The following is an 11,283-nucleotide window of genomic DNA, read 5'->3' on the forward strand; positions in this document are numbered from 1 at the left end:
TTGATTAGATTTCATCCAGAATGGTAGCTCAGCTGTCAGACCTACTCTAGAAGATTGGATCGAGATGTCTCATATCCATCATACCTTACTCAACAATCATTCAAACAAAATGGAACAAACCGAAACAGATTCTTTGTCTCATCCTGTCGAATAGCCAATCAAGGAAGATGTGATAGCCCCATTGATAGAGAACGCAGGCTCAGATGAAAAGATAGCAAAGAAAGAAGATAGTCAATGAAAGGTAGATGAAGGACCGGCATTGGATCATTTATTCGATAATGACATCAATATGAAGAATGCTCCATTGGATTCAAAAACGCGATTGAAAATCCTGTCTTGTCTCCCACAATGTAGGAATCAATGAATCACTTTTTTGAATCTCGAATTGGCCTACCCATATTGAATCTCCTCGTGTTTGAGTCTCAAATAGCTGATTCAAATCGATCTCAGACTCAAGACAGATTTTTCTCGATCTTTGAAATCAAACTCAAGTTAACATGTCTCTGCAACATCACAACCCACACAAACTCAAATATTATCCATCGATCTTGTGAAAAGGATAATCCAGCTTGAGAAAAATCACACCAAAAAGCTCGAACGAACACGATTAGGAAGAGATTGAAATACAATCAAGCTGAACCAAAGAGAGGCAGATGTATCATACAAGTTAAGGACAAACTTGGTTCGCCCAAAACCGGATAAAACTGCCAATTGGTACTTCGAAGTTGATGGTTTACGCTCCCAGCAAATAAAATCCGAGGTTTATGGAGACATTCCATCATACACGAGTCATTTCAATTTCAAGTAGACCAAAGCAATAGACTCAACAACCAGAAGCTCCAAACTCAATCACATCTCTTACTGCATCAAATTTGCTGAACAATCAATCATAATGTCTTTAAAAACAAGAAATGCGAATTGAAAACCTTCCTATTGAACAAAATATGGAGATGTACTTGAAATACTTCCAACATCAGAAGAAGAATGTCAACACGAAAATTAAAATGAAAGGTATAGAAGAAGAATGGGGACTTGAAAATTAAAAAGGGAAGTATTTGAATCTGAGATATTAGTCAACAGGACCTTGTGCAATTTTGTTTTAATCAATCGAATCTCATGGAATCGATCAGGACTACAATAACTTTATGTCAACATTTATTCATCATAATTATGTCAGATACTTCCAAAACTTTTCATCCAAGAAATTTTGGGATATGAGATTTCTTCTTCAAGATCCAAAACATTTGGTATCATTGAATTAAGTTACAAAATCTGGTGATCAATCAAGGTGCTTATCCCTTCAAGGAGGCCTTCGGTTTGTGATTTACAAACATATGGATATTATGTAGCTTTTTCTGAACTCGATTTTAATCAAAACCGTTGTTATAAGATTATTTGGAGCCATCAAATCTATCAAAGAGATGCCCCAAAACATTAATCTTATTTGATTGATTATCAAAATGAACCTTGCAATGACCTTCACTTATCTCAAATCAAATTACACAAGCACCGGTTTTCCTCAATCAAAATGAATCTTTGCAGTCAATCAATCTTAAGCTTGGTACCTGAGCAAAGCCATTTATTTACTCCATCACAACTAATCTCTCTACTTGATCATAATACAATTTTCAATCGATCAGAACCAGGCTTTTTGTTCAAATACTCTTTACTCGATAAAAATCATGTTACTGGCTGATTCAAAACCGGTGTTTCCACTCGATCCCAATCAATCTTTTGACTGGAGCAACGTAAAGGTTATCACTTGATGCGACTCTTTTATTTAGTCCAGGAAAAATGTTCTGTCAACTTGATCAAAATCAAAATTTCACTCAATCAAAACTGTCTTATTCACTCAATGTAATTGACTCTTGACTTGATCAAATCTATCTGATTCAATCACTCAAAATCTATCTCCGTAGTCAATAAAACTCCATCTGTCCACTCAATTCAAATTAAAAAATTTACTCGATCAAAACCCATCTATTTACAAAGTCACAATGATCATGTTTATTTGATCCAAAGTGTTATGTTACTTAATTGACTTGAAGAGCATCTAAATAATTCACAAGAGGACAATGGTGATCAATGTCTCACAATAGTCAGGATGGATTTCAGCACTAAAAAGCAGTAGGCATGTTGTACTGTCTTCATGTATGGGTTTGAAAGTTGCTAATTACAATGCTCATTTCATATTCAACTTTTACAAGGAATTTTTTCAGTTAATTGGAACATGTAAGATGGGACTTCTCATCAATTTCATATATTTTAGATCCATCCACTGGCTCTGAGTGAACTCTTGCTATGATTTATACCTCAATTGATGAACCCGAGTTACTGAGCAATATCTTTAAATCAACAAAAAACTAATGTTTTGAATGATGATGAGAAGATCTAAATGTGACCATAGATTGTATGGACATTGATGTAAGGGTTACTTAACTCAGAATTCAAATCTATCAACAAATAAAAACAGAACTTATATACTTGAGCATTAGCCTACCTTGACCAAGTTAAAATCCCAACAGCCAACTCACAGCAACTATCAAATCTGTCACCTGCACATTCATTGCTTTCATTGAGGTGTAAAGCATTGTTCAGTGAACCAATCAGTCCATTTTCAATTGAATACCAAGGCAAAAGAATAAAGTTGTAAGAGTTTAAGAAGTGTCATGAAGATAGCAATCATGCTGTATCAGAAACAAATACAACAATATATTAAGGGAAACAAGGAGAATGAGAAGGCTTACAACAATACAGGCGTTTTGAAATGAGGATCAGATTATTTCAGCTTCATCACAAAATATGCTTTCCGCTGGGGTGCTCACAAATTTAATGAACATGAACCATTGAAAACCTGTAATCCTCAGTGCATCAATTAGAAAATTTTGAAAATGGAAAAGCATCCGAATCTGGCAAATGGAAGTTTCAATTTATGGTGCACTTTATGTGAAATTGCCAAACGCATTGATATTGTGAAAAATGAGGTCAAGTATCTGAATATGAAAAAGTGAGGTGATGTTGCAGTGGTACATTGAGGTCTGAGGTTATCTGAGAAACATACGAGTATTTTTGTTTCATTGATGGCTTGATCAGATGTATTCTTTTCACCTTAAGTCAGGTTTCATTGAACCGAAACAGTGATCAACAGTTTCACAATCACAAAGTTGTCAACAGTTTCACAATTACAAAGTTGTCAACATGACTTGTTTGCCATTTTCAAGTGATGTTGATTTTGAAAATTCTTTGTATGCATTCAATTGGATAGGTTCCCTATTTCACAACATCATTTATATGTGTGTGCAAATAACTGAAACTTGTTAGAGTGATGACTTGCATATCTACCAAGTTTAGAAACAAGTATGCCCAAGAGTGCGTTCACTCAAGCAATTTATTCCAGAAATTTAAAAATGCAAAAATGGACCATGCTCCAGTACATCAAACTTTGCAGAATGCAATTTCTGGTCAGAAATTTCTTAAGTGTTGGTTTGGTGGAGTTTGGTTCATTTTTCAACTTTGAAACTTACAGTGTGCTTAGGCTGTTTTTGCTCAAGCACATTCCATTGGAATGTGCATTCTGTGAATTGTAAATTTCAACAATGAGCCATGCTTCATCAAACCAATACTTTAGATTTTCCAGAATGCAAATTCTCATCAGAATTTTATTACGTAAAAGCACCCTTAGCAATTATGTGTGTGCTTGAAATTAGAGATATATTGGATTTGCTTGGGGTCAACCTGCCACCAATTTTGCCAGTACATCATCTATTAGGTATTCACTTTATAACACCCATGATTCCTTCAAATCTCTTGACTTTGTTATCTTTTGATAATAAACATCACAAAAAACCATTAAGTGAAAAATGGCAGAAAAATTTGAGATCAAAGAAGAAGAAACTTTAAATCCAACAACAACAAAAACATCATATTGATTTTTATTAGGAAACCACTAGCCCGCAACAAAAAACCCAACACCCCCTTTTTTTGGGGTAATACCCGCAAATACCTGCACTGGACCAAGCCATTTTGGCGTAGCACAGGCCCCGGAGGGAAGTGCACCAGGCAGCTTTTGCGGGCAATGTATCCTGCAATCACAAAACCGGGCAGTGTTGCAGTGATTAACTGCCATTCCACCAGCTGATGTGTAACAAAGTTGGGCACTTCTATCTCAATATGCCCATCCATCAAGCTAACCCGTCACAAACAAACAAACAAACAAACAAACCAAATAAGGATGAAAATTAGAGAGACTGAATTAAAAGATGAAAAGTGCGCAAGATATCAGAAAAACGTGAACATGTTGAATGGTCAGATTCTGTTTGAAAGAAAATTCTATAAGGATGAAAAGAAGCAGGTATTGAGCTCTTGAGTTGATGATTTTATAAACCTGTTTGGTATCCTGGAAAAAGACACAAAGAGAAATATTGGTAATGGCAAGTAACGGGTTCTTGGGAAGTGTGAAAAGGAATGAAGCGCTTACCTCCTTGAGGTCCTCATCCAAAAGTAAACCAAGGACACCACCCACCGCACCAGTAGCAGCTCCCACCACACCACTAACAGTGTGCCCAAGATCTTGCACCACACCACTAACAGTGTGCCCGGGATCTTGCACCACACCACTAACAGTGTTAAAGACACTTCCTGCTACATTGTTCACACCGGTCAAAAGTTTGGTGTAGCTGTGATAGGTTGTGAGACAATTGTCAATGGCAACACAGTTGTCAAAGGATTGAAGGCTGGGATAAAAGTTACAAGTGCATTTAGGAAGGACACAAAGAACAATGAGAATAAGATGAGACCTTGAACAAGAATGGTTCAATAGTTTCTTTACAAATGTTTACCGCTAAGATCAAAACGGGCAGCAACATGCTTAACGCCCAGGCAGTAATTGGCATGGGGGTGTTGGGTTTTTTGGATCCGGGCGGTAAATGGTGGTTTCCTTTTATTATACAAAGTAATGATTGAGTTCACTTTGGAAAACAAAGCCTCTCCAGCAAAATTTTGATATCTATGGTTTAACCAAAAACTGCTGTATTGAAATCTATCTTAAGCATCTTAAGGGTGCATTCACTCAAGCAAATTCTGATGAGAATTCACATTCTACAAAATATTGTTTTGATAATGATCACCAAATAGGAGGCAAACAAATCAAAATGTGTCACATCCAGAGAATTGGTCTTACAATTCGAGATGATCAAAATTATAGGATTGATCTCCAACACAATGGTTTTCTCAAACTTCCAGATATGTTTATTTGCTCAAGACTGCAAGTTAGGGACCTTGCAAAAGATATTCAATATCTGGAACCACTCTCATAGACCCAATCCAACACAATCATCAGGAGCTCAGCACCTACATGAACACTATTTGCTCAAATGCTTTGGGTGAATTTTCTGATGACAGAGGGTTAGGGGGTAAATAATGAGCTCTCAACTTCAAGCCTGAATTGATAAAAGGCTTTAAATCTCATGAAGTTCAACAATATGTTGCAAATTATTTCACAAGCATTGATCACATGTGCCATATCTTTTTTTCCTACAGATCAAATATCCTTCATGTCAACTTTGACAGAATTTCAAGCCAAACTTTCCTCAATCAATTACTCACTGAATTAAAGCATCTATTTCAATGATTGAGACAGTTTGAAGCCATTGACCCTGAAAATTCTTTTCAATTTCCAGTGTTCAATAAGCCACAATCTGGTCTGTGTTGCACTTCCAAAAAAAGTGAAGAAGCATGTGTTCCAAGCTTGCAAAGTTCAGATGTTTGTTTTCAGACTATTCATATGAAGTTCACAAAGTCCAAAAATGAGTATAATCATGCTCATTAGTGTGCTACTCCTTTTGGAAATGTAAAACCTCGAATGGTGGTATGCTTTGCTCTGAATTGGCATCCATTCTTGCCTTCATTGGGTAGCTTGGATCACATTGGAAATGTTGAGAAGCTACAGTGTTCTCAGAGTTTGAAATGGCGGCGCCCGCCGCCCAATTGGCTAGTGTTCTCATAAACGAGGAATAAACATCTCGATTTTCCAACAAGTACTCCGATCCAGAGATTGTCTTGACGGGAAAAGGACCACATAAATCTGCCACAACAAGCTGAAGAGGAGCATCGTAAGAGATAAGTGATGGGCCTATCGTCGATGTCTTAGTCGATTTTGCTACAGCGCAGTCTTCACAAGAGGTAGTTTTGGTTAGCTTTTCTGGTAAACCAACACATGATTGTTCACGGACGAGCTTGAGAAGGGTTCGGTCATTTGGATGACCTAACCGGCGATGCCACAGCATAAAATCGCCCAGAACAGCAGCAGTCGTTACGTTGGTTTCAATGGCTCTCAAAATCCATCTTCTGCCTGAACGCTGTGCTGTGATTACTCTTGAATTGTTCTTCCAGAGTTCGATTCCATTAGTTGAGTTTCGAAAGGAAATGCCTTCTTCTTCCAATTGAATGCCTGAAAGAAGATTATGGCGCAAGTTCTCACAAAAATACACATGATTGACGGTCAAAAACTCTTTCGAGTTCGCTACATTGCATATACGGACAGTACCAACAGCTGTGATAAAAGAAGATCTGGAATCATTTGCCATTTTAACTGGTAGTGGATTGATATCGCGTATTGTTGTGAAATGAGACCGGTTATTGAATACATGGTGTGTTGCGCCAGTGTCAAAAATAATAATGGACGGGTCGAGGTCAGTATCAAGTTGAGAAACCGTGATGTGTCTGATGTCCACGCACCCAGAGAAATCGATGTCAGCAAATTGTGGCTCCACAACTCGTGCATCCGATGTCGAAGCAACTCCTCCTGATTGCTCCTTAGCCTTCTTGGCTCTGCAAGCCTCCTCCTTATGTCCACGCTTTTTACAAAAGTGACATTTAATCCTCGACGAGTCAAACTTCTTCTTCACCACAACGTTCATGCCTTCAGCTACACCTGATGAACCACGCTTGAATGCAACATCTGCCGCCCCTATAGCCCAAGTCATATTTGATGATCCAATGACTGCTTGAGGGTTCGACCGTATGAGTAACGTCCGGGAAACCGTTGGGCATACTATTCGCTAGTATCGCCGCAAAATCATCGTCATTCGTCATCATTCCGGAGCGTTCAAGTTTTCTTCGGATGCCTGAAACCTTGGCGATATGATTGTCGATAGAGTCAGATGAAGGATCATACTTGGTCGTGTGTAAGTCATTATGAAGAGAGATCCTGCTAGCATAAGTCTGGCCAGAGAATTGAGCTCTCAAATAACCGTAGCGTTCTGATGGTATGTTCGAAACTTGATTCAAGCGTAAGCTGAGTTGCTTATCCATAGTCCAATGCATTAGAGATATGACGCCTTCCGCATAGTCTGGATTCCAGCCGAACTGAGTAGGTAAGACTCCCTGTTGTAGGTACGGTGGACATCCTGGGTAGTGCATAAGCAGGCGTCAAAAATCTGCATCCAAACATCGAAATTCGATCCGTCAGCCGCTAGAATAGCCAGTCAATCCAATTTGATCGGACACGCTTTCCAAAGTGCAGCAAAAGACGTGTCATTGGTAAGTGTTGCTGGTGCAGTCTGAAAGATGTTGGTCACATTTGATACATTCGTTTGTTCTTGGACATTCGTTTGATTATTCTGAAGATTTAAAGTTCGCTGAAGATTATCGGACGGAGGTTGTTGTTGTTGATTGTTAATCAATTGGCCATCACCTGCATTATGCGCGGTGGGTTCGACACCTTCCATGTTATTCGGATGGTTCGAATGGTCGTTGTTATCGGTTTCAGTTAGTTCTTCGATACGTGAGTTTCTCGGAAGAGTGATGTCTGAACCCGTGTTTGCTGTTTCAAAAGATGTGTCGTCGTCTATTCCGTCTGGTAACGTAAAGCTCATAACCTGTAGAGCGGGAACGAACTAGAAGATCTAGTGTTAGTGTAAAGCAGCGAAACAAACAAACAATTGTGACATTTCATATATAAGAAGAAAAGAGAAATACCTAGAAGATCTAGTGTTAGTGTAAAGCACCAAAACAAACAAACAATTGTGACGGAGAAAAGAGCTAAACAACTAGTAGGTAAAACATGTTTTATATATGAAACACGTTTCGCGTGGCGTTACAACTCTGACGCAAACAATGAGAAAAGAAACCAGTCCATTCCTAAATCTTCCTACTTCTTCCAGCTAGTCTAAACCGAAAATAGGTGAGACAACGCCTTGTGCCTTGCCGTCTACGACGCCAGGCCAGTCCGGGCGTTAACAGTCTTGTCTTGTCTTGACTTGTATTGTATTGTATTGTATTGTATTGTATTGTATTGTCTTGTCTTGTATTGTCTTGTCTTGTATTGTCTTGTCTTGTATTGTCTTGTCTTGTCTTGTCTTGTATTGTATTGTATTGTATTGTATTGTATTGTATTGTATTGTATTGTATTGTATTGTATTGTATTGTATTGTATTGTATTGTATTGTATTGTATTGTATTGTATTGTATTGTATTGTATTGTATTGTATTGTATTGTATTGTATTGTATTGTATTGTATTGTATGTCTCGTCTTGTCTTGCCTTGTGTTTTTTTGTATTGTATAATCAAGTTCAAAACCCAATTGAGCAAATTTGTGGTGTCCAAGTCCGCAACTTTTCTCAATCAAGGATTTCATTCACATCTGGTTCACAGGTTTCTCTTGAGCTGTACTCTCCCTTGTACACAATCAAATTTCAATTTGTTCATGTTGAGCTCCGTTCTTTGTTGATTGATCATATGTATCACAAACCAAGATCATATCTTCCATCACACTTTTCACCAATTCTCTGTCCATATTTTGGCTTGGATATACAAAAATTCAAGGACTCCTCGGATTTTGTATCGAAGTTGTCATCCGACACACCACCGACCTCATCCACGCCACACAACGACCTGACTTTGAGGATCCGACAATGAGGCGAGGAAACTCTACATTGAGATATCAACCAACTCAATCAACTGACTCTTCACCAACTTATTCACCTCATCCAACCCAATACCACTGACCCATTAAGTGACCAACGATTTTGATTTTCAAAGTATCAAGGTAAGTAAACTCAATATCAAGTCGAATCACATAGTCACTTTTCTTGGCAGGAACAGTTTTACCAGACCTGATCCCCCCTTCATCTGAGCTTTTATCTCTCACTAGTGCAATCTGGCAGTGGGCGCCGCGCTATCCAACTTTGGGACATCTTGATCTGTGATAAGGTAATACATGAGTGTTGTGATAGTGGTATAGCTCATAAACCTATATCACATGCCAATACACACAAATATAGCTATGATGCTGCTACATAGGTGTCAAGCTATCTTATGTTTCAAGAAATTCTTACAGTGACCACAGCACCCAGGCATGAATTATGAGCAAAAGATCATTAAAGATTGATATAGCAGTTGAATTAGTAACTTTACTCGCACCGTGACACATACAAAACACACAACGTAGATACGTAAGATCTTATACATTAGGTAGATCCATACAGCACTGACATTATACTTGGGGGTTTCACACCGATACTAACTTAAGATCTATGTTCAAACCATGTACCATCCATGGGCCATTGCCTCCATTTTGGGATTACTATAATTTTTCAAATCCATTTTCCAAATCACTTTCAAGTTCCTCAATAAAGTTCTGTTGACAGGGGGTTCGGATGTTGCGTCAGGACCTGATTGTAATTCAATGTGATCATAGTGAACGGTACTTACAATAACATCATTATGTGATAACTCTGGCCTAAAATGGCAATTAACTTTGTGACTGTTGAACAACGCTACCAGCTCCGGGTCTTGTGTAGATCGGCCGTCCCAAGTAATGAATACAACATGTTTGAGACTGGCGCATCCCTCATCATTGAGCGTTCATCTGTCAAGGCTTTCTTCCAATAAGTTCTGGTATTGAAATAACTGGTGATGATGACCTCGACTTTTGAAAAGATGGGAAAACGGAGGAAAACTGGCTGATGGTTTGAAGGATCGAAGTACAGAGAACGTATAACTCTGAGATTTGGCAGTGTAAACATACAAACATAATCTTGGATAGAGGTAGGAATAGTATGGACAAAGAGGCCCTGCAAAGTGTCCACCAACTCCAGTATTGTTGTTGCTGTATGCTCAGCCAGGCTTGATGATGAATACTCTAACAACTTGATACCATGGCCTACTGTTTGACAGAAGTGGTCGATAGCATTGACGTTCTGGCAATGAGTTGCCACCCATAAATGATTTAAATTGGGCATTGAACCAGGTTCTAGGTTCAAAGACTTGAGAGTAGCAAAGTTCAATGTCAGAGACTCTAATGAGGGTAAGTTACACAACACAGACGTTACAGAGTCGGAGTCATTCATGATGTTGTGGTGTTGATTTCCCTGAATATTCAATATCTTCAATCTGTTCATATTTGTAAATGCAGCTAACATATCACCAGAAAACCCAACCAAGTAAGTGAAGTTTATTTTCAATTCTTTCAAGTTAGATCCGCATATAGTAAGTAGGTCAGCCGTGTCTTGCATCAAAATCGATTTCAATTCGTTGTGTTGATGATTAAATTCAAGCTGTGCGCCGTTTCCGTTTAGATAGTCATCATATAAGTTCCCAAAAACTTCAGCAGGAAAAAATATGAGTCAATCCAAGCACAGTCGATGTAAGTGAAACACAGGTGATATTGCAATAGAGTTGAATCCAATCAGGAAGGTAGAGATTGTGGTGGGATTCAATCTCAAAGAGCCATAAACAAAAGACGGAATTGTGATTGACCAAGACCATCCGAGCAGACGTAAACCTAGCAATCGCTGGATCGATTTTCTATGTGGGAAAGGAGTGTCCGCACTGTTTGTTGTATCACCAGGAGTACATAGCATAGTTTCATGATAGAAGCCTATGATACGCTCTACAACCTCGATTGGAAGGGGTGGGGATGAAGGCATGGTTCGTTGATGGAAGGTATACAGAGATCAGTCAATCATGATAAGACCTTTTTATAGGCATATCGTGATACTCTTCACCACTTCCCACGGGCATGGGGTGGAGGAAACACATGATTTGGTTCACAAATCTTAGCTCTCAATTCTCAACAAATCATATGTTGCCGTTCACTGGGGAGATATATCCAGCGTTTGGCAAACTTAGCAAGAGCTTGAAACTCTACACATAACTGGTGTAGCAGCCGGGAGATGACATGGACTCAATATCTTTGTAGGTACATGTTCATCTGCTGATGCGTCAGGTACTTGTGTTTGATAGAGTGTTCTAATCACTATATCACGCTTAAGTAATGGCAA

General features: G+C 38.6%; 2 protein-coding genes across 2 annotated transcripts; both read right to left on the minus strand.

Annotated features, from left to right (window-relative positions):
• Window positions 1–3,946: 3,946 nt before the first annotated feature.
• MELLADRAFT_108175 (uncharacterized protein) lies at window positions 3,947–4,892 on the minus strand (the record flags this gene model as incomplete). Its single annotated transcript, XM_007411853.1, has 3 exons — window positions 3,947–4,063; window positions 4,478–4,676; window positions 4,804–4,892. The coding sequence occupies 3 exons, from the start codon at window positions 4,890–4,892 to the stop codon at window positions 3,947–3,949; spliced, it is 405 nt and encodes a 134-aa protein (XP_007411915.1).
• Window positions 4,893–9,538: 4,646 nt separating this feature from the next.
• Window positions 9,539–10,929, minus strand: MELLADRAFT_108176 (uncharacterized protein; the record flags this gene model as incomplete). Its single annotated transcript, XM_007411852.1, has 3 exons — window positions 9,539–9,672; window positions 10,029–10,298; window positions 10,833–10,929. The coding sequence occupies 3 exons, from the start codon at window positions 10,927–10,929 to the stop codon at window positions 9,539–9,541; spliced, it is 501 nt and encodes a 166-aa protein (XP_007411914.1).
• Between the last annotated feature and the right edge of the window lie 354 nt (window positions 10,930–11,283).

This window comes from Melampsora larici-populina, assembly GCF_000204055.1.
Source record: "Melampsora larici-populina 98AG31 unplaced genomic scaffold MELLAscaffold_27, whole genome shotgun sequence".
NCBI lineage: Eukaryota > Fungi > Basidiomycota > Pucciniomycetes > Pucciniales > Melampsoraceae > Melampsora > Melampsora laricis-populina.